The sequence below is a fragment of the Hyaena hyaena genome, unplaced genomic scaffold (genome assembly GCF_003009895.1).
Source record: "Hyaena hyaena isolate Hyena2069 unplaced genomic scaffold, ASM300989v1 scaffold_410, whole genome shotgun sequence".
Taxonomy (NCBI): domain Eukaryota; kingdom Metazoa; phylum Chordata; class Mammalia; order Carnivora; family Hyaenidae; genus Hyaena; species Hyaena hyaena.
This window is the reverse complement of record NW_024081042.1, coordinates 1,207,556-1,232,187: the sequence shown is the minus strand read 5'-3', so window position 1 is coordinate 1,232,187 and position 24,632 is coordinate 1,207,556. Positions and strand designations below refer to the sequence as shown.

General features: G+C 34.5%; 1 protein-coding gene across 9 annotated transcripts in view; it reads left to right on the top strand.

The window, feature by feature from the left end:
- The window catches only part of FNDC3A (fibronectin type III domain containing 3A), a 147,113-nt gene that overhangs the window by 111,840 nt on the left and 10,641 nt on the right, over positions 1-24,632 (top strand). For all 9 annotated transcript variants that reach the window (XM_039252154.1, XM_039252156.1, XM_039252152.1 and 6 more), the window contains 16 exons: positions 380-439; positions 1,962-2,100; positions 5,978-6,031; positions 9,474-9,598; positions 9,967-10,141; positions 11,708-11,794; positions 14,029-14,167; positions 15,079-15,147; positions 15,953-16,071; positions 17,559-17,664; positions 17,752-17,927; positions 19,336-19,449; positions 20,375-20,524; positions 20,620-20,903; positions 21,002-21,214; positions 23,439-23,605. In XM_039252154.1, coding sequence (XP_039108085.1) covers positions 380-439; positions 1,962-2,100; positions 5,978-6,031; positions 9,474-9,598; positions 9,967-10,141; positions 11,708-11,794; positions 14,029-14,167; positions 15,079-15,147; positions 15,953-16,071; positions 17,559-17,664; positions 17,752-17,927; positions 19,336-19,449; positions 20,375-20,524; positions 20,620-20,903; positions 21,002-21,214; positions 23,439-23,605 — 2,177 coding nt within the window. The remainder of the gene's footprint in view (positions 1-379; positions 440-1,961; positions 2,101-5,977; positions 6,032-9,473; positions 9,599-9,966; positions 10,142-11,707; positions 11,795-14,028; positions 14,168-15,078; positions 15,148-15,952; positions 16,072-17,558; positions 17,665-17,751; positions 17,928-19,335; positions 19,450-20,374; positions 20,525-20,619; positions 20,904-21,001; positions 21,215-23,438; positions 23,606-24,632) is intronic.

The following is a 24,632-nucleotide window of genomic DNA, read 5'->3' as shown; positions in this document are numbered from 1 at the left end:
GGTTTTGCTTTCAGGAGTACACGTGTTATTTCTTATTTTGATTGTGCAAAATGGATTTTTAAATGATTGAAACTACTGATTTTTAAAATTTTTTTCATAAACTAAATATCTTTCCTAACTATACTCAAAAAAAAAAAAGTTTGGCTTACACAGTTGATTTGCATAGGACACCTTTTTGTTTTAAAGTGCTATGCAAATACGTAAGTTTGGCATGTATCCTTATTACACAAATTCTGTATTAGTGGAATCTGAATATGGTTACAGTTGATAAAGTAAAAAGCTATATAATTTCATAAACTACCACAAACTGTAGTATATAATGTAAATGTTCTGGAAATGCTTGTTTATCAGACAGTGAAATGTTTTTTTCCCCCCCCAGAGGAGAAGAAACAAGTGTCACTTTAAATGATCTCAAGCCAGCTACAGATTACCATGCAAAGTAAGGAACTCCTATATATTGCTCTAATATGATATAGTATAGGTAGTTTTTTAAGTGATTTCATTAAAAGCCTAGAATGTAATTTAAGTTATCAATTTTGCATTTAAAATATGGACTATATTGGCTTTGGTTTTCTTTTGGTACAATTATTACATTCCAAAAGAAAACATTTCATTGAAGTGTTATACTGAAGGGTTTATCATCCTATCTAAGATTTTTGGAGTGGAATGAATATATAGATAATAAGTATAATATGTCTACATATCTAATTTATCACATGGAAAACTACCAGCTTTTGAAATTTTTATAAAACAAAAATAGAAGTAATATTTGGTTTATAGTTAATGTATTTTTACTACTTCCTGTTCCAGAAAGAGTTTGGGATATTAAAACTCTTAAAATTTCACAACATTTAGGGGCGATTGACTGGCTCAGTCAGTGAGTGGAGTGTGCAACTCTTGATTGTTAAGTTTGAGCCTCGCATTGGGTATAGAGATTACTTAAAATCTTTAAAAAAAAAATTCACAACATTTAACTGAGAAGTAACTTAGATACTGTTTTATTCTGCATAGTTCTATTATAACTTACCAATATTTTCAGCCTTCCCAGCTGGGAGTCACTAATATACACTTGGTTAGTCACCTCCATTAAAAAAAAAAAAAGAAAGAAAGAAAAAAGCATTTGTGGTTAGGATTATTCCTACTAAACTATAAAATTAAACCTTTAATTATACTTTCTGTGGATGAACCCTAAGTATTGTCCATTGACACTTTTCAAACTGTAGATTGCAACCATTATTGAATCATGAAATTTTGTGGATTATATTCAGCATTATTTTAATGAAATAATCAAATAGAATGGAAAATATCTGTATATTACCCTTAGTGATACTGTTTCAGGACTCTTTTCTGTCATGTATGTGTATGAGAAAGTGCATTTCACACATCCAGTTTTGTCACAATTTAAAATGTCTTTCTTACTTTCGGTTGCATTAAAAAAAGATGAAAGCCAAGGGTCTATCCTTTCTTTTTTTAAGGTCCATCCTTTACTTCTAATGCACATATTTTCTTTTTTAAAGACTTATTTTTAAGTACTCTCAGGGTGCCTGAATGGCTCAGTTGGTTAAGCATTCTCCTTTGGCTCAGGTCATTATCTCACAGTTCGTGGATTCAAGCCCCATATCAGGCTCTGGGCTGACAGCTCACAGCCTGGCACCTGCTTTGGATTCAGTGTCTCCCTCTCTCTCTGCCCCTCCCCTGCTCGCGTTCTATCTCTCTCTCTCTCTCTCGCTAAAAGATAAACAAACATTTTAAAAAATTAATCTTTATACCCAACATGGGGCTTGAATTCATAACCACCAAGATCAAGCTACCAACTGAGTCAGCCAGGCACTCCACCTATGTTTCCTTGATGGAACATTTAGAGGGCACCTTAGTAATTTCCAAGTACTTAAAGGTTGATGGCTGTTGAAGGTAGGATACAATGATTCTGCTGGTTAAAACTATTTATTTTATCACCATAGAGTCCAGGCAGAATATAATTCTATAAAGGGAACTCCTTCAGAAGCTGAAAGCTTTACCACCTTAAGCTGTGAACCTGACATACCTAATCCACCAAGGATAGCCAATCGGACCAAAAATTCACTCACTTTGCAATGGAAGGTAACAATATTCTTTAGAGTATTTCCAATTGGATGTTTACTCCCTCCACCCCCACTAATATTAAATTTCAGTTGTGAGTTTTTTCTTTTTTGAAACAAAAAAGAACTTTAAGCTAATTTGTTCTTCTTCTTTACATATAGTAAATGGGCATTTGTGATATCTTTAAATAATACTCCTAATGACTTTTCTTACTATATGTAAATATAACAGAAAAGATTCATATATAATTATCAGTCCTTATTATATTGGACATGGGATGACATTGAAAGTCTCAGCAGTGCTTCTCAAACTCATTACAATGCCTTTATATCCTGAATTTTATCCTAAAATGGGGTTCATAATAACTAGATTCAGAGTTTGAAAAATATCAGTATGGTGGCTTAAAGGAATATTCCATTAAATACTCTGCATTTTAATAGAATAATATATATATGTTAATATATAAATGTTTAGGCCCACCTGCAGGTGGGCCTATATATAAGGAGATATAATGAAGTAGACATATACCATAGGTAGAATTGGTAATTCAAATACCACACATAGCATTGCCATTGGAGACATAATTTGCTGAAATGATACATAATTTGCTGAAAAGATACACGAGTCTTAGTAAATTTCTGAACAAAATTAAGTACAGTGTGTCTCAGATTGCAGAGTAGATATATTTTGGAAAAATCCAGTAACTTAAAACTATGAAAAAAATACCTTGTAACATGGAATTAGGTTCTAGGCTCTGATAATTATAAACAGGTATTTCACCTACATGGATGTCCTTGGAGACATTCAGAAGTCCTAGAGAAAGAGAACTATTTTTCATTGTGCTTATTGCCCGATGCTGTGCAGAACTATTAGCATCCTTGATCCCCACCCCTAAAAGTCAGTCTTTCCTCCCTCTGCCATTATTGTGATGGTCAGAAATAACCCACAGCAAAATTTCTAAACATCCCCCAGAAGGGAAAACCACCCATTAACAACCATTGATTTGCAAAGAGAAAAATAAGTGCTAGTGTTGATTTAATTATCTGCTTTTACCCAAAGAATAAAACTCAGGGCTAGCCTTTCTTTCTGAAAGATTTTGAAAATTTGGAGCTTACAACTTGTTTGGGGCTTGTTAGTCTTTAGTTCTTCTGAGGATATTAGATGCTTTATGTAGGTAAGAAGTACTCAAGTACTATTAGCACACATAAATCATACAAGTATGTCATACATATATTTTCATGTGTGATTACATATGACTAATTTTATTTCATGTCACTTAGAGTAGCATTTTGTTTGTAAGTATGCTAAGACTCTTTCCTTTTGGTAAGACAGGGTAGCAGCCCAGTGACCTTCATGTAGGTTGAGATTTCTGTAGGACACTGCTCTTTATTCTGAAGATAAATTAAAATTGAATTTTGGAATTTGTCTTTAACAGTATCCTAGCAGGTCTGTGTAAGATATAAACAGTGCTACCTCTTTGTTGCCCACAAAGGTTACCCAGGCTTGTACTTTTCTAGAAATAGACATATATATATGGTATTCAGTATGGCTGAGGAAAGAGATAATCATTTTTACTATTAATGGAGATAGTATTATATACCTCAGAGTTGTTGGGAAAATTATCAGATAATATCTGTATTTTCCATAGCACAATGCCTGGGACATCACAAGCATAATAACTATTGTTATTATTTAATTTTAAAATTAAAGAAAACTGGCTTAGTGTAGTTTACTGATATAAATATCAGATCTTTTGACTGTACTGTTTCATATAATCTGAAAGCATTACTTGGGGGTTAACATGGCATGAGAACAGTGGCATAGTTGACACATGAGGTAGCAGTTGAGAAGTATTCTAGTATTTCATCAACTGACATCGTTCAGGGTTGCCAGTACATGATGATGATAAAAAGCTAACTGAAGTTGATCTTTTACTCTCTTATAATTCCTAGCACTGACCAGACCTCCTAAGGCTCAGCCTCTGGAATACTGCTGGGTTGGAACACTGGTTTTATGTCAGCATATTCATTTCTGCTCTACTCTTAATGACTAGATGATCTGGAGCTACTTATTTGGGTTGTTTAAAGCCTCCATTTCCTCTTTTGTATAGTTTGGATAACAGGGGCAAAGAGCTGATATAAGGATTAAATGAGATAATGTAAAACACTTTACACTTAATAATTTCACCTCTGTCTTGGAGAAATGATCACAGGTTGTTCAAGGTGTTACCATACTTCTCCCAAGAACTCAAGGAGAATCCATTTCCTTGACTTGAACAGCTTCACAAAATAAAGTAGAAAAAAGCCACACACTTCTTCCTGAGACTTGGAATCTTCTCTGTCTTGGGATTCTCTTCCTCTACTGTGTAAGAGTTGAGTTTCCCAAAGTTTCTTTCTCTGCCTCTTCTGTACTATAATTGCTTACAAGTGCCTTTGTTGTGCCAATCAGTGAGCTTTTCCTGTAACTTACATAGCAAATTCTGGTCATGTTAACCAGTTAAAAATTATACAGTTTTTTAAAATTTTGAAACATAAGATCTGTATTGATGTTTCAGTTGTATCTGTTTCACAGATAATTTGGACCTCCATGTTAGAAAAGACTCTTCATTAAAAATTTGACCATCTTTGATTGCTATTAACATGGTTGCCAGTATTATATAAAAACTAGATAGAGTCCATAGAATTGCAGTTCTCTCGAGAACAATTTCAAAAGTCAAGCTTATTTGGGGCTCCTGGGTGATTCCATCAGTAAGGCATCCAACTCTTGATACCAGCTCAGGTTATGATCTCAGGTTTGTGGGATGGGACCCTGTGTTGGGCTCACATTGGGCCAACAATGTGGAGCCTGTTTGGAATTCTCTCTCTCCCTCTCTCTCTGCCCTTGCTCTCTCTCTCTCTCTCAAAATAAATAAACATTTAAAAAAAACTAAGGTTACTTAATTTTTATAAAAGGAGTTTGAGTCACTTGTCTTCAAATGGATGAAGTTATAAAGGAGTAGTGATCAGTTGTTCTGCGTCTAAAGTAAGGACAAGGGGCTGGGTGGCTAAGTCAGTTAAGCATCTGACTTTGGCTCAGATCATGATCTCACGGTTCGTGGGTTCGAGCCCCGAGTCGAGCTCTGTGCTGACAGCTCAGAGCCTGGAGCCTGTTCAGATTCTGTGTCTTCCTCTCTATCTGACCCTCCCCTGCTCACGCTGTCTCTCTTTCTCTCAGAAATAAACAAAACATTAAAAAAAAATTTTATAGAGTGAGGACTAGAGAGGAAACAAGTTGAAATTATAGAAAGGAAATTCAAGTAGAAACAAGATTGAAATTCTTGAGTTCTAGAGTGACTAAATACTAGAATAAAATGCTAAGGGAGCCTGAAATTTTCACCAGTGAAGATTAGCAGATTGATGAATGAGCAATCTTATCTTAGGTAATGGGCACATTGTGTCTAGAAGCAAAGATCCAAGCAGTGTGCCCTCTTGGACTTCTTCTCTGCACCCTGGTTCTTTCACTCTGTGGTATATGACACAGTATTACTTTTAGATTGTAAAATGAGTTTTGATGAAAATGACAGGATTAATCATAGGAACTTAAAACTGATAAAAACCTTCTGATAAAAGGCAAAGTGATTTTTTTTTTATAATGGATCATAAAAGTTAGGATCGTTCTTGCTAAAAGAGATTATTTGCCATTCAGAAAAACTTGAGTATCCTCTTGCTTTGTTTTCTTTCCTTGTATTTAAAAGGATTGTGGGGTTATAAATACATATGTATCTATTCTCTGCAGTTTTTATGGAGCTTAGTCACAGAGAATATCTGTAACACAATCAAGTCCCCAGATTAGATCATCACAGTATCTTTTACAAAAGTACTAATTTATACTCATTTTGTGTTTTTGGTGTTTCTTTTAGGCACCTTGTGACAATGGTTCTAAAATCCAAAGCTTCATTTTAGAATGGGATGAGGTAAGTAAATCGAATCTTTTTAAATTAGATGAAAATTATGTGTATATCCTCAAGCAGAAATAATTTGTTTAATAGTTTTTTCCTCTTTAAAAACATTATGAATGATTTTGGTAGAGCATGACTGAATTAATGGTGTTCTTAGAAAACATTACTGACTGGATCCCCTATGTTTTATTTTGTTTTTTGTTTTTGACTTAGACCCCTCAAAGTTGTCACTTGGGTAGTTACCTTGACGAAAGAATATTTTTTTTCACATCAGCCTTTAAGGCAAAGTGTACACATTTACTGTGGCTACTTTAACAAATTACCACAAACCTGAGGGTTTAAAACAACATACATTTATTCTCTTATAATTCTGGAAGCCAGAAATCCAAAATGGCCCTCAGTAGGGTCAAAATCAAGGTGTCACTATAGCCATGCTGCTTCCAGGGATTCTAGAGGAGAATCCATTTTCTTGACTTTACCAGCTTCTGGAGGCTCTCTTCATTACTGGGTTGTTACCATGAATTCATGGCTACATCTGATAGATAGCCTTTTCTACCCCTGCTGTCATTATCACATGGCCTTTTTCTTCTTCTGTCCTTTGCCTCTGAAAAAGACACTTGTAATTGCATTTAGGGTCCACCTAGATAATCCAGGATGATCGTTCTATCTCAAGAATTTTAACTTAATAACATCTGTACCATTCACAGTCCCTGACCATTCACAGGTTCCAGGGTTTAGGACCTGGATATTTAGGGGGCCATTATTCAGCCTACCACAGCAAACATACTGAGCTTTATTGTCTAGTACTTTGTTTTACTGTCATTTTTCATGTTTTCTTTTGCCTTGCTGCTTTTCTGCAGCTAAGAGGAGCGGACAGAGGGAGTGGAAGAAATTCCATTGATAATTTGGGAATTGAGCAGTATACAGACATACCTTGGAGATATTGCAGGTTCAGTTCCAGCCAACTGCATTAAAGCAAATATCTCAATAAAGCAAGTCACATGAATTTTTTGGTTTTCTAGTGTATGTAAAAGTTATATATACACTGTATTGTAGTCTATTAAATGTGCATTCGCATTATGTCTTTTAAAAACAATGTACATAATTTAAAGGTGCACTTGGGTGGTTCAGTCAGTTAAGCATCCAGAATTCTCAGTTTCGGCTCAGGTCATGATCTCAACAGTTATCGGGATTGAGCCCCATGTCAGGCTCTCCACTGAGGCAAAGAGCTTGCTTTGGATTCTCTCTCTCCCTGCCTCTCTCTCTCTCCCTCTGCCTCTCTCTTGCTCACACACACTCTGTCTCCCAAAATAAACAAAATAAAAAAATAAAAAAACTTTATTGCTGGGTCACTTGGGTGGCTCAGTAGGTTAAGTGTCCAACTCTTAATTTCAGCTCCCATTATGATCTCAGGGTCATGAGATAAAGCCCTGCATTGGGCTCTGGCACTGGGCATGGAACCTGCTTAAGATTCTCTCTCTTCCTCTACCATTCGTGCACTCTCTCACTCTCTCTCAAGTAAATGAATAATCTTTATTGCTAACCATCATCTGAGCTTTCAGTGTTGAGTAAATCTTTTTGATGCTGTAGAGTCTTACCACAATGTTGATGGCTCCTGACTGATCATAGTAGTGGTTGCTGAAAGGTAGGGTGGCCATCACAATTTCTTTTTAAAAAACAGAAGACAACAATGTATTTTGCTGCAAAGATTGACCCTTCATTTCATGAACAATTTCTCTATAGCATGTGATGCCATTTGATAACATTTTACCAATACTAAAACTTTCGCAACTGGAGTCAGTCTCTTCAAACCCTGCTGCTGCTCTGTCAACTAAGTTTATGTAAAATTCTAAATCCTTGGTTGTCATTTCAACAATCTTCACAGCATCTTCACCAGCAGTAGATTACATCTCAAGAAACCACTTTCTTTGCTCAGCCATGCGAAGCTGCTCCTCATCACCTCAAGTTTTATCATGAGATTGCAGCAATTGAGTCACATCTTCAGGCTCCATGCTTCTAATTCTAGTTCTCTTGCTGTTTCCACCACACCTGCTGTTACTTCCTCCACTGAAGTCTTAAAACCTCAAAGTCATCCCTGAGGGTTGGGATCAACTTCTCCTGAACTCCTGTTAATGTCTATATTTTGACCTCTGACTATGAATCACTATAACAAATAATAATGAGAAAGTTTGAAATATTTTAATAATTACCAAAATGTGACACAGAGACACAAAATGAGCAAGTACAATTGGAAAAATGGCACCAGCAGACTTGTTGGATGTAGGGTTGCCACAAATCAGATTTTGTAAAAAAAGTATCTGAAGCACAATAAAGTGAGGTGCACTAAAATAATATGCCTATATTCTAAGAGTAATGAGGCACAAACAAGTAGGTTTTATTCCAGAAGTTTGAAAAGAATTTAGAATTAGGAAATCTATTACTGTATTATGGTAATAGAAGAAAATACACTATGTTGATAAATTATGAAAAGATATTTGATACAATTTAGCACCTATCTCAGTTAAAACTCAAATTAGGAATAGAAAGATAATTCCTTACCTGATAGTTATTTTTGTATTAAGTGAAGTACCATCATTAAACAATAAAACCATTTTAGGGGCATCTGAGTGGCTCAGTCAGTTAAGCAGCTGACTTTGACTCAGGTCATGATCTCATGGTTCGTAAGTTCGAGCCCCACGCTGGGCTCTGCTGACAGCTCAGTCTGGAGCCTGCTTCAGATTCTGTGTCTCCCTCTGTCTGTGCCCCTCCCCTCCTCTAAAATAAATAAACATTTTTTTTTATTTTAAAAAGCATTTCAGTCAAAGCAGAAACAAGTCAAAAGTTGCCAGTTCTTCCTTTTATTTAGTATTGATGCAGTATGATTTAGAACTAAAACGAGGTACAGCCATATAGTGGCAGGGCTAGAGGGGCAAAATTATCATTATTTACAGATGATACAATGTTCTATTTAGACAACTTAGTAGAATCAAATGTAAACACCATTAAAATAGGAGAGTGTAGTGAAGCTGCCAGATACAGACTGAAGGTTTTCTTTGAAGCAGAAGTCACCCTAAAACTGCCCTTTAACTCTACTAACCCAATAAAGAAAAATGGGTAGAGAATAAGAAACTTGTCCGTTTTATGTGGCATCCTAAACTTCTAAAACTCTATAGTAGTTGTCCTGAGCTGCATACTTTCTCTCTCCCATTCATGCTTTCGTTCTAAAATTTAAAAAAATTACTTATTAAAAAAAGATGTGTGTTACCTCAACTTTCTCTTGAGATCCATGATGTTCATGTAACAAAGATGACTTAAAATTTACTCTAGCTAATGTTACTGTCCTTCAAGGACAAATTGATGTGGATTTATCTTTTTACAGTAATGTACGTGATATATAATAATCAGCCATTTTTTAAGTATATAATAATCCGGCATTTTTTTTTTTTTTTTTTTTTAGGGAAAAGGAAATGGAGAATTTTGTCAGTGTTACATGGGCTTACAGAAACAATTTAAAATTACTAAACTGTCACCAGCAATGGGTTGTAAATTTAGACTGTCAGCCAAAAATGAATATGGTACAAGGTAAGATGCATTTTAATGTAAATATATTATTTAGTCAACTTATATAAATTATTCACAGTCTAAATTATCCACCAAAAAATTCTGCTTTAATTTATCACTATGTTGGTAAAGATGTGTTAGTAGCCTAGCAAAAGCTATGAAAGAATGTGTTAGTTACATAAATTGCAGTTTTAAAAAAATATTAACTCACTTTTTAGGTATCTCATCTGGTTACCATAAAAATATTATCAAATCCAAGATATATTACTTAGATTATAATTAGTTATCAAAAATTGTCACTTTCAAAAAATATCATTTATCAGAAATGAGTTCTTTAGCTATAAAAACAACCTTTTTCATTCATTTTTAAAAACCATTTGTTTCAACAGTGATTTTAGTGAAGAGGTCTTATATTACACTTCAGGCTGTGCCCCTTCTATGCCAGCAAGTCCTGTATTAACTAAGGCTGGTGTTACTTGGTTATCCTTACAATGGAGTAAGCCCTCAGGAACACCATCAGATGAAGGAATTTCTTACATTTTAGAGATGGAGGAAGAAACTTCAGTAAGTATGAATATGTATTTTAAGTAAGAGTGTTGAAAACATATTTCAGTGTGGCATTAATCCTTATAAGTAATAGTGCCACAATAGTTAGATCCTTCCCTAAATCCTTTGAATTCTTCGTTGGGTATTGTTGAGGAATATTGAGGAGTGAGGATGAACTCAGTCTTTTGTTTTCTTGATGTATAGGAACAGGTTTTGTTTTTTATGTATGTTTGTGCCTAGAAACAGCAGAGACTGCATTTTAAATATGTATGTTTTAGGGAAAATAGAGGGAAAGATCACCACAGCCTTTTAGCCTAAGCAGTTCTAAAAAAGGAAATAATGTGTCCACCTTTTCCAGCTGTGTTCATACACTACTTTCCCAAATGCCACAGAAGATTTGAAAAGAGATTGTAAGATTATATAGTGCAGCCAGAATGTAGTTTCCAGTGACTTGTCTCCTATAAGCTAGAACAGAGCTGAACATGAGTTAGAATATCTTCTCTTAGTTCCACATAGTTTTGTAGCTTTTCAGAACTACTTTAAAGCAATATGAGCCAAAAATAGCATCGGTCTACTCCCAGCTATATACCCAAGAGAATTGAAAACACATATTTATACAGAAATTTGTACATGAATGTTCATAGCAGCATTATTCACAATAGCCAAAAAGTAGAAAAAACCCAAATATCCATTACCTGATGGATAGATAAACAAAATTTGATATTACCATACAATGGAATATCATTTACCCATATAAAGGAATGGAGTACTGACACATGCCACAACATGAATGAACCTTGAAAACATTATGTTAAGTAAAAACCTAGTCACAAAGACCAGATATTGTGTGATTCATTTTATTATAGATATAGGCAAATCCATAAAGACAAAGTATATTAATGGATGAGAAAAAGGGGAAGTGGCTACTAACCAAAAAGTAAAGTGCAGGCTTTATTGTGGAATTAAGAATTCAATAATGGCTGCACAACCTTGTTAATATACTATAAATGATTGAATTTCATACTTTAAAATTGGAGTTTTATAGGATGTGAACTATATATCAACTTAAAAAAAATTTTTTTTAATGACATTGGGAAAGTAGTGCGGGATTTGTTACTGAGGCCATAAATAGCAATCCAAAACCTAAGTGACATCCCCACCTGCTAGCACAACCAACCATTCATTTATTTACATAAACATAGCTAAGTGTTTAGGGAAAGTTTAAATATGTTAGTTATAGGTTTTTTTAGCTCTTGGAAAATCTGTCTAGGAAATTCTGTTAGTTCTAGGGATATGCTTACTGATGGTGAAGTTACCATTGGCTCTGACTTTACCCTCTGCACCAAGATCATCTCTTGGTTACTATATTTACTGAAAATGAGGTCTCCTTCATCCTACAAACATACACTAGCATTTCTGGATTTGTCCATTCAAGATAAAAGTATAAAGGTGAGGAATACACTTAAGAGAGCATTAATCACATTGCACACAGAAGATGAAGACGACCTGGGTCTTTTTACGTATTTATTATTCCCCATATTTCTGCTGTTAGATAGCTAAGAAAGGTTTATTTTCCCTTTCCAGGGATATGGTTTTAAGCCTAAATATGATGGAGAAGACCTTGCTTACACAGTAAAGAATCTCAGACGTAGTACAAAGTATAAATTTAAGGTAAGCTTTGAAAGCCCTTAAAAGATTTTTTTGTTCTTATTGTTACTATTGTTTTAAATCGAATACATACCTCACTCCTTTGGTTTCTTCTTCTTCTTCTTTTTTTTTTTTTTTTTTTTAATTTATTTTTGAGACAGAGAGAGACAGAGCATGAGCAGGGGAGGGGCAGAGAAAGAGGGAGACACAGAATCTGAAACAGGCTCCAGGCTCTGAGCTCCCAGCACAGAGCCCAATGCGGGGCTCGAACCCACGAACCGTGAGATCATGACCTGAGCCAAAGTCAGACGTTTAACCGACTGAGCCACCGAGGCTCCCCATTTGGTTTCAAATCTAAAATAATAAGCATTACTGCTTTACTTTCTTACTATGTAATGTTGATTGTCAAAATTCAAAACAACTTTAATGTTTTATGGGACTTTTATTTGTATAATGTGAACAAACATCTAAATGTGAATATTGGGTGCCTACTTGGCTCGGTTGGTTGAGCATCCAACTCTGGCTCGGGTCATGATCTCACAGCTCATGAGTTTGAACCCTGCATTGGGCTCTGTGCCGATAGCTCAGAGCCTGGAGCCTGCTTCAGATTCTGTGTGTCTGTCTCTGCCCCTGTGTCTCCATCTTCTCTGCCGTTCCCCTGTTCTTGCTCGCTCTCTCTTTTTCTCTTTCTCTCTCCCTCTCTCTCATAATTAAACATTAAAAAAAATTAATGTAGATGTGGTTAAACATTCAAAATATGCTTTTTTTGTCAGGGATATCAGAAAAAGTAATGCTATTTTCTTGGTACATTATATCAAGTGGTGCATAATTTCCATTTGTCCCATTACTGGTAGTCAAAGTTTATATCTACTGTTGCTTCATTGTAAGTTTGTTCTTTTTCCCTTTGCAGTAAGTATTTTATAAATACTATGTAAACACTTTGTTTTTCGTCACTTTCACCTACTAGTTTTAACAAACCCATTGATAATTTTTGCCTGAATCAGTTATTACTATGATTAATGGTTGCCAAGTGGTGATTTTTTAATTTTATCATTCCTTCTATATTTGTTTGTTGGCATTATACTATAAAGAAAACCTTCCTCTTCTCATATATGTCAGTATAAACTCATGGGTTCCTGTTAATTGAGTGGGTTATATTTTGTTACTATATGATTATCAGTTGTGAGGCTCACATTGTTTCACATTTGGGAGCTCCTCTGAGCTGACTTTCAGATTCTTTAGAAATGTGCCCCCCATCATTCTTTGAGCCTTTCCTTTCTGGCACATGATATTCCAGTCTCCAGTCCTTCTTCAACATTGGAATTAGTCATTTCTCAAAGCACCTGGGTCCCTTTAGTGGACAGTGGTATTTAGAAGCAAAAATCTGAGTAGTAAGTATACTTAATACTATACGGTTTTGCTACTCCTGGGCACCCTCTCAATGTACAGAGCTAGGAACTATATGTATGTATGAATGTAATTTGGTTTTGTGTGTGTGTACATGATAGAATTCTAAGAATTTTAATACTTACCAAATTATAAAGATCTTAACAGTTCTAAAGTCAAATATAAAAATACTTATAAATGATATTGCTGTAAAATTTAGGAGCTTGAACAAACAGGCATTTGTTTTCTCACATTTCCTGGAAGTCAGGAATTCAGGACCAGCTTAGCTGGGTGGTTCTGATACAGGATTTATGTGAGGTTGCAGTCAAGATGCCAGCTAGGGCTGCAATCACCTGAAGCCTTGGCTGGGGCTAGAGGATTTGCTCCCAAGTTCACTGAAGTGTTAGCCCTCATTTCCTCTCTGACTGTTGGTCAGAGGCTTCAGTTCCTCACCAAATGGGCTTCTCTGTAGTGAAGCTACACTGTGATTTATGCTACATTGTATTAGAGGCAAGTCATTAGTACAATTCTAAGGGAAAACCCAAAGAATAGTAAAAGAATACATAAATCAAGCTCATCATTATCATCAGATTATAGCTTATTCCTGTAATGACTCTTGTTTAACATTAAAATGTTATAGACTTACACTTGTATCCCCGGAACTGGCTCTCAAAGATTATACCTGTATATTCTTCATATATGCTGAGTCCCTGTTGTAGATAAGCAATTCTCCATAAACAAGCCATCACAGTCTGAAAACTTTTACTTTATCATTTGATTGAGTTTATTTATCTCTCATCACTTTGTTCAGTAAGCCAGTATCATTAGGTATCAAATATTAATTATTTTTTGTCTTTATGTTCTCATCACAGGTTATTGCTTACAACTCAGAAGGTAAAAGTAACCCAAGTGAAGTAGTGGAATTTACTACGTGCCCTGATAAACCAGGTGTACCTGTGAAGCCATCAGTTAAAGGGAAGATACATTCACACAGTTTTAAAATAACTTGGGGTAAGATATACATATTACATCATTACTTTTATGTTTGATTAAAATGATTTGAATATTATAATTTTTAAGATAGTTGAGTAAATTTGTTGGCTCAAGCAAGTTCAGTTGGAAATGTGAGAATCATTCATTGTTTGAGGATATTTTCTGTAGAAAACTTTACCTCACACAAATACAAAGTTCATATTTGATGCAGGAAGAACTTGGGGTCTCTGGTAGGACTTTGAATAGAGGCAACACTGTGTGAAATAAATAATGCCTGAAATTGTAGCTGAAGTCACCTGGGTCATCCTGGCTCTCATGAGAAATGAAAATCACTTACTCATTTAAAACAAACATTTGTTGGGGTGCTTGGCAGGCTCAATCAGAAGAGCATGTGACTCTTAATCTTGGGTTCGTCAGTTTGAGCCCCATGTTAGGTGTGGAGAAAACCTAACCTTAAATAAATAAATAAGGGGCGCCTGGGTGGCTTAGTCGGTTAAGCATCTGACTTTCACTTAGGTCACGATCTTGTGGTTCGTGGGTTCGAGCCCCGCATCGGGCTCTGTGCTGACTGCCAGCTCAGAGCCTGGAGCCTGTTTCAGAGTCTGTATCTTCCTCTCTCTCTGACCCTCCCCTGCTCACGCTGTCTCTCTCTCTCTCTCTCCTAGAAATAAATAAAAATAAAAATAAAAATAAATCATTAATAAGTAAATAAAACTTGTAAAAATAATAATTATTATTGAATACTTGCTTATATACTATTTAATGGAAAACCAATAGAGTAATGAGATGCTGGTATTAATTTTAAAAAGCACTACAGGTGGTTCTTTTTACTTTTTAAGCAATCTTACATTTGGTATTTTACTTATTATGATTTCCTGTCATTTTTAACTATGTATTTTGCCTAACACCACTTTTACTTCTTTGGATAGACCCACCAAAAGACAGTGGAGGTGCAGCCATCAATAAATATGTAGTGGAGATGGCAGAAGGTGCTAATGGTAAGAATAACTATTAAAAATTAATAGATTTATACCAATCTGCCTCTGCTCTTCATGACTTTATATTTTATATGATGTTTTCTTTAACTCTTCATTTTTCTCCTTTGTTTATAGCAGTTAGAATTTTTCCTGTTATGATCCACTTTAGGTTATAATCTCTAGAAATAGAGTGAATGAAATGTAAGAATGCTGTATACCTATATTATTACATTTTATTTCTTTCTCATTAGTTTGCCTTACTCAGTTCCAGTATATCTAAAGCTTTCTGAAGTTTCAGTTAGATTTATAACCAGACATGTCAGAGAAAAATCAACTTCTAAAACTTAACTTACATTATGCTAGTTTTAGTAATATTTTCTGTGCCTCGTGAACTTAATTTTTGAATAACACATTTCATAGTCCTTATTTCTGTGAAATGAACTGCTTCCTGCAAAGTAATGTCTTTTAATTAAGACTAAACTTCCCATGGAATTGGTTCTTTCTACTCTTTGTGTGTTATAATGTTATTACTGGGCCAGTAAACACATTTAAAATGCTTAATTAAAAGCAAATTATCAAGGTAAGTCAAAGTCTGTAACAGAGTTACAGAGATATTTCATTTCAACAAAGCCATGCAGATTTGTCTAGGAAGCTGCACACACAAAGAAAATTAGATCATTTCCAGGAAACTCAAAACAAGCTGAAATTGTTTCTGACAAATTACATAAACACTTACTTAGTGAAGCTAGGATACCTGCCGTGTCCATGATACCCAAACGTTAAACATTACCTCGTAGCTGATTGAACATAATTTTTCATCTTACAGGAAACAAATGGGATATGATATACAGTGGAGCTACTAGGGAACATCTTTGTGATCGACTAAATCCAGGCTGTTTCTATCGTTTACGAGTTTACTGCATCAGTGATGGAGGACAGAGTGCGGTAATACTTATATCTAGATTTTTTTTTTCACATTTGAGTGAAATAAGTTGACATCACCAGATGCCACCTAAATATTGAAATGTATCCAAAGTAATTTCTGTAATTTAGGTGATTAATTTTACAGTGATCAGAATATTCTAAAATAGTACATGACCCATAATCAGTATTCAGCGAATATCTCTTGTCTGGTTGTTGTTTAGCTTTGGAACAACAAATATACAAAAATATTGCAGAAAAAGCTATAAAGGTAAATTTTTAGGATGATGCTCAATAGCCAGGACAAACCATAAAAACACAGATTCTAGTAATTACTTATTTCAGAAAAGTTGGCAGTTATTTTTATTATTAGAGATCCACTGACTTAAATGGACTTAGTGTGCCGTTGATTATATATATTTGTAATGCTCTAGAGAGGTATGTTTTTTAATAAGAGTGATTTTTTTTAATGAATTTAACCAAGAATGGGTTCATAGAGTATTAATAACTGTTATTATTTTTCAAATGGAATTTAATGCAATGAAGGTACCTTTTTAAAAAATGAATTTATAAGCATTTTGTTGAAAATGCAAGTATTATCAAACTGAAGGCAAATCCTACCCAACAGGCTTGTAATCCAATTGCTTCATTTTATCTAATCAAATCTTCCAGGATTAAAAAGAGCAAATCCCACCCTAATTTTGGGGGGGGAACCCTATTTTTCTAATACAGTGATAATAGCATTCTCATATAGGATACCTTTCTGAAAAAGGTGATGACCAAATATTTATGTTTGGAAAGAATGTTAAGTATAAACCTTAATACAGCACAGGTAAGGATACGGTAGTGAGTGCATGTCAGAGTATTTAAAAGAAGTCTTTTAAAATAAAACCAAATGATAACATATTTTTTAAATAACATTGAAACTAAGATAATACCAAATACCTGGAAAGATACCAAGCACTTGGAAAAGTTAACCTGAATTTTAAATTATTTTTAGGTGGAGAGGAAAAAGGAAAGATTTTATATGCATATATGTATATTAGTATTTAGGTTAAAAATACAATATACAGTAAAGTAACCAAAATGTCTAAACCTACTGAAAACATGGCAAACAGTATTTACAGAATATGAGAAAATCCTTAGAAGAGAAATGTGGATCCATTTGGACAAGATCAAAAATAATCTTTATTAGTCCATTAGGTTGTGTTGAAGGTTATTTTTTGTTGTTGTTTTTTAATTATGGAAAGATGAAAAGCAAGAATCTTTTGTTCTTTTTTCTGGTAACTTTTTTTATATAGTAGTCACATAGTATGTGTCTTTATTTGTTAATATGAAATTAGAGTTTTAATGATTTAATTGAGTTTTATTTTATTTAGGACTTTATTCCTTTTCAATTGGTAGTCAAGTAGAATTTCAAATTATTGATGCAGTCTTTGTGTTCATATTATTGATTGGGGCACTTTTGTTTTGTTATTGCTTTGGTTTTGTTATTGCTTTTGTTTTGGCAGGTATCTGAATCTTTACTTGTGCAGACTCCAGCTGTGCCTCCTGGCCCATGCCTCCCTCCCAGATTACAGGGTAGACCCAAAGCAAAAGAAATACAGTTACGATGGGGTAATTTTTATTTTGGTAATAAATTATAATTGAGTTAGTGCTAAATATATTCCTTTTGTTAAATTGCATAAATCTTTCTACCTTTAGGACCGCCTCTAGTTGATGGTGGATCACCCATTTTCTGCTATGGTGTGGAAATGTCTCCTATAGAAAAAGATGAACCCAGAGAAGTTTACCAAGGTTCTGAAGTAGAATGTACAGTGAGCAACCTTCTTCCTGGAAAGACTTATAGCTTCAGACTGCATGCAGCTAACAAAATGGGGGTAAGAAGACTCTGTTGATTGAATTATAATGACTGGGATTTCATAGAACACATGTAATTGCACCCATTAGGTAGCCATTTTGCTTAAGCCTATATTGATAAATAACAGAGAGGTCTGTATATATGATGATTATTACAGAATCTCAATATTTTCAAACCCTATTTATAATTTGTGACACTTGGGACTTGACCTGGGTTAAAGTTTGACTTTCAGGTGGTGATAGTAGGGTTTATTAATAAGTTAAAGGGTAAAAACAAAACCATTAGATGAAATACTTCTAGTAATTAAGTTTTGAGACTGGTTATATGCAGCATTTACTTTCATTTGGCCACTAATTGTGGTTCATTTTTTGCCTAAGGAAAAAAAATAACATATTTTAAGCATTTCTAGTTTTATGTAACTTTTTAAAAAAGTATTTTCTGTGTAACTGTACAGTTCCATAAAATGGACAAAACAGGTGATATCTCCATTCTACAGCTGAGGAGGCTAGGGCTCAGAAAAGCTAAATATCTTGCCCATAGTCACACAAATAAGAAGTGACAGGAATAAGCCACAGATTCAGAATTGTCAGACTCCAGAGCCAAAGCCCTTTCCACTCAACCAGGACATTTCTCATCTCTGCATTAAAACAGATTCTCTCAGGACAGAGCAGTAGTTTCTGCCTTAGTTGAGTGACAGTATGTTTCCTTATTCTATAGTTATAATTTCACAAAATTAAACTGACAAGTCTCTCCCGTCCCATTATTTCATATGTTAGTGAACTTTACTATATTTTACGTCCCATTCTCCAAGTCCGGTATCTGTAAACTTATCTTAAAATTTCTTATGTCAGTACTTTGTTGGCAGTTCTTACATAAGTCATTGTGTCCTGTCTGAAGTTATCATCTTGTCAGCCCCACAGGGCTGCAGTACACTGGGATAGCATCTTTAATACATACTTAATTTGTATTTTCAGGATTCTGATAATTTGTGACAGTCATTTTAAACAATGTGCTTTCTGCGTTTCCAGAGAATATACATTTTATACCGTTTTTAAAGCTATTCTAAATTTTAAGATATAAATTATGCCTACCATCTTGCATGCCTTTAATTGGTATCCTTTCCTTCACTCCTCATATAATTTCTACTGACTTATTCCATGTACCTAATTCCCTAATGCCCTGCCCTTCTTACAAAAAACAGTCATGAAGGAAAAAGAATAGGAACAGTAAATGAAACTTAAAAATACCTGACATAGTCACTTCATAATCATTAAATCTTTTTCCTTTCTTTGAATGCTTGTAGAGTTCTATTATGGTCAGTCTTGAAGGAGAGGGATTATGCACTTATTTATGTATGTAAATATTTATGGAGAGCTGTACGATCAGTGGGTGAAAAATGAAAATGCTGGTTATGTTTGTTTTTCTAGTTTGGACCATTTTCAGAAAAATGTGATATTACTACAGCCCCTGGACCACCAGATCAGTGCAAGCCCCCTCAAGTTACATGCAGATCTGCAACTTGTGCACAAGTGAATTGGGAGGTATTATAATTCCCACTGACTACTTTCTTAAGTGATTAGAATAGTTCATATAAAAGAATAGAGATACTATTCATTTTTTTAAGTTTATTCATTTATTTTGAGAGGGAGAGTGAAGGAGAGGCAGAAAGAGGGAGGCAGAGAGAATCGCAGGCAAGCTTCTAATTGTCAATACAGAGCCCAACACGGCGCTTGAACCCACAAATCATGAGGTCATGATCTAAGCTGAAGTTGAGTCAGATGCTTGACTGATTGAGCTACCCAGGTGCCCTGAGATACTATTCATTTCACCTCCTAAATTATGCAGACAGTAAGCCTTATTTAAGTTCATGTGGTAAAAAGTGAAATTTTTACACTGCATTTAAGTAAGTAAGGTATATTTGCATTAGAAGTATATGGTTTCTTGTTTATGATGTGCTTTGTATTTTTTCAAAGGCTTTGTCTCATTACTGAGATACTTAGCCACTGGTGAGCTTAACGTTCAGAACAAACATTCATAGGGATTATTATAATACTATTTCTCTTTATTTATTGTCTCTACTGTTTATTACATACAGTAATAATCAGTAATGATAATTACATTTTCTGTTTCCTTTGAAATTTAACAAAGAAAATGTCCTTACATGATTTAACATTTATATTACTTAATAAAATTATTTTGAAGTATATTTACCTTAAAATTCTCTTTCTAAAGTGATTTGGTCTTATTTCTGCTTATAATTGAAAATAAAGTTATATTTTTTGACCAATCTTAAACCCAGGTGACCTTAATGAATAAGAATGTAATATTGAACAGTTTTAATTATACTTGAACATTTTAAGAAATTCAAAAGCAATTCAGTTGTTGATATGCGCAGGTAAAGAATATTTGTGCCCAAAAACTAACCAGTGTCAAGACTTAAGACATTTTCCTCTTTTTAATTTAAAGATCCCTTTGAGTAATGGAACAGATGTCACTGAATATCGATTGGAATGGGGAGGCGTTGAAGGAAGTATGCAGATGTGTTACTGTGGGCCTGGTCTCAGTTATGAATTAAAAGGACTTTCACCAGCAACTACCTATTATTGCAGAGTCCAGGTAAAGGTGGTCAGGTTACTCTAGCCAGTTTTCTGTTCTGCGAGCATTTTGATGGTCATGTCTTTTTTAACTTAATGGGCTTTGTTAATTTGTAGGCTCTGAGTGTTGTGGGTGCAGGCCCTTTCAGTGAAGTAGTAGCCTGTATGACTCCACCATCAGTTCCTGCTATTGTGACTTGTCTTCAAGAAATAAGTGATGATGATATAGAAAATCCTCATTATTCACCTTCTACATGCCTTGCAATAAGCTGGGAAAAGCCTTGTGACCATGGTTCAGAAATCCTTGCCTACAGCATTGACTTTGGAGATAAACAGCCCTTGACAGTGGGAAAGGTTACAAACTATATTATAGACAATTTGCAACCAGATACGACATATAGGTACACTCTAAAAACTATATTAATTTTTGCCTAGACCAGACAAACTCTAAATAGAATAATCATAACCAAATTTTTTTTTCCCTTAATGTGGCACTTAGAATACGGATTCAAGCCTTGAATAGCCTTGGAGCTGGCCCTTTCAGCCACATGATAAAATTAAAAACTAAGCCCCTCCCTCCTGATCCACCTCGTCTGGAATGTGTTGCCTTCAGCCACCAGAACCTTAAGCTGAAATGGGGAGAAGGAACCCCAAAATCACTGTCAACAGATTCTATTCAGTACCACCTTCAGATGGAGGATAAGAATGGAAGGTAGGTATTTGTAATTGCTTCTTTATATGTTTCTTAGGTCTTAAGTATATAGACTTCAATAAACAGTAGAGGTAAACAAAATGAATTTCAAAAACAAGGTTAGAATTCTCATAAGACCTAATTTTAAATGTGCTGTTTTCAAAACACCAGAGGATATAATGAAGATTTCCTGTTTACAACTTGTGAGTAGGATGCTGAGAAAAAAATTAAATTGGCTATTCTTTGGCTCCTTCATGAAAGAAACATAATCTTTGCTACAAAACCAGCTTTTCAACACTTATTTCCAGCAGTTTTAACAGGAGATTAATTGGTTTAAGGCCTCTGAGATCCTTGAGGGCCCAGTTTGTGCCTCACTTTCTTCCACACCCCTGTCACAGGGCCTTCACACTGAGTCAGTACAGTTCATTTCCTCACTGTCAGATCTTGGTTAGACTCCAGTTATTAGCCAGTCCCCTCACTACTCAGTTTCTTGTCTGTGCTGCCATCCTTTATATTTTCATTATATCCATGCCGTACACTATCCCACTAAATCATGCATTTGAATTACAACAATACTCAAAATATTTGTAATATAAAATATTCAAATGCAAATCTGAGATTGTTTATTAACATTATATCCCATGTAAACAGTGCCATATACTGTAATATTTTAAGAATTGAAATTTTACTTTTCAGTCAGTTTAAAAGAAACAATTTGTATATCTGATGGATCCAGAGTACTAGAAGTAGTTTTTCCCACTTTGTTTTTTGTGTTGTGTTTGTATCTTAGTCAGATATTCAATAATGGAATATTCATGGTCCTTGTACATAAGAACTCTCAGGTAGACTTCTACATTTAAAATAACATACAGAATTAAACATACTGTATATCCAGTAAGAGCATTACACAAAGCAAACAGCATTGATTATTTTCTGAAATCTGTGCCTCTATCAATGTTAATTAGCCTTTGTTCGTGGCAGAATTTTATGTACATTTGTACCTCCTATCTCTAGAAGGAAATTCTTTGCCTTGCCACAGATTTTTGGTGTAGCCCTTTATCTTTAATGTATAAATTATTATCATTGGGTGAATTAATTCTTTAAATTAGTTTCATCCCCTTTCTAGCATTTACATTGTTTTGGGGGTAATGCAGGAAGGTTTCCTGGAAACGGATCTAATTAGTGTTCATTGGAAATGGAGTAGAATAAAGATTTCCATTATTATTATTAGGCTACATTCTATTATAGAATGTTAAGCTTAGTTAATATTTAGCATCTAGAGAATTGCAGGGTGTGTGTATGGCTGCTGGCTGTGGAAAATACACTTAAGCCTTTTATGATATTGTAAGTTTACTACATAAATTTAATAAATCAATTTAATATCTTTATTTATACACTTTACCTTTGATTTTTCATAAGTATTTACATTTGCTATGGCATAGTACCAGAATGCCATTTCAGCTGTTTCCTGACTACAGGTTTTATCATTGTTTCACTTTTCCAATACTGGTTGCAACTCTTTCTTCCTATCCTTTAAAAAAAAAATTGAGAGACTAAAAAAGGCCAGGCTTATCTAATTACTGCTTCTTAGAAATACTGTTATTTCAGATCATTAACTATTTCTTCATTATTACCCTTGCCTGCAGCTTTCAGACTATTTAGAATTATGTGAGCATTCCATTATTCATTCCCCAGTTTCCAAAACTTTTAAAACAGTTAATCAAAAATATTGGGGAGCATTGAATTTCTAGATGACATATATGATGTTAAACTTTTCATCAAACAGTTCAGATGGATAATTTATGGCAAATTATATATTCTCTCTAGAAAACATCACCAATCAGCTGAAAAAAATACCTGAGAAATATTCTCTTTTTTATAATAAATTGTATGCCTAAGTTTCTAATGAAAATTGTGGTGTTCTGAGTATCTTTAAAAATATATAGACATTAAAAGATGGCAGTCAGAAACAAAGCTGTACCAGAAGCCTGAAAAGTTAATGATGATTGAACACAAAATTTAACAAATTTTCAGGAAACCATGTCAAATTAGGCAACTTACCAATCCTGTGATTTTCATCATCTGTAGATGATGAAAAAATACATAGATTACTTGGAGTGACATTAAAGTCTAGAAGTAACTTATACTTCTAAATAATGTCCCAACTCTACTTTTTTAGTAGTTTTTAAAATTTTTTCATAATGTGGTCAATGTGTATTTTTAATAAGAGTCATTTCCATTTTAGGTTTGTATCCTTATATAGAGGTCCATGTCATACATACAAAGTACAAAGGCTTAATGAGTCAACATCCTATAAATTCTGTATTCAAGCTTGTAATGAAGCAGGGGAAGGTCCTCTCTCTCCAGAATATATTTTTACTACTCCAAAATCTGTCCCAGCTGCCTTGAAAGGTAAGTTATATATCTTCAAATTACTTTTTAATAATATATTAATGTTAAATGGATCTTCATAAACAGTTTTAAGTGCTGCTATTACAATTTATTGTCCAATATGTGTCCAGTATAAATTATAAAAAAGAAATTACAGGGGCACCTAGGTGGCTCAGTCGGTTGAGCATCTGACTTCAGTCAGGTCATGATCGCAGATTTTGAGTTCGAGCCCCGCGTTGGGCTCTGTGCTGACCGCTCAGAGCCTGGAGTCTGCTTCAAATTCTGTGTCTCCTTCTCTCTCTGCCCCTCCCCCACTTGTGCTCTGTCTCTCTTTGTCTCTCAAAAATAAATAAATGTAAAAACAAAAATTTTTTTAATTATATAGACAAGCCCACCTACTGAGAGTTTGACTCAAAATAGAAGCTCTTTTATCTAGCACATTGATACTCAGACAAGTCCTGGGTTTTGTCACTAATCATTATTTTTAATAATCTAACATAAAAATACTAAATTGAATAGATATATGGTTTTCTAATAAGCTCATCTAATGTTTCTGCTGTTGTTACTAAGGGAAAAAATCACAGGGGCGCCTGGATGGCTCAGTTGGTTAAGCATCTGACCTCAGCTCAGGTTGAGATCTCCTAGCTAGTGAGTTCAAGCCCCACATCAGGCTCTGTGCTGACAGCCCAGAGCCTGGAGCCTGCTTCAGATTCTGTGTCTCCCCCTCGTTCTGTCCCTCCACCGCTTGTGCACTGCCTCTCTCTCTCTCTCTTAAATATAAATAAATATTTAAAAAAAAATTTTTTTCCTTAAATCACAAATTGTTTTGAGTTGCTACTGTTTCATTCATTCATATTTCAGGGAGAAAGCCAGGTTGTCTGTTAAGCAACACATAAGTACATTCTTATGTATTCAAGTTAACTTGAATTTTTTTTAATGTTTATTCATTTCTGAGAGACAGCACAAGCAAGAGAGAGAGGGAAACACAGAATCTGAAGCAGGCTCCAAGCTGTTGGCACAGAACCCGATGAAGGGCTTGAACCCACAA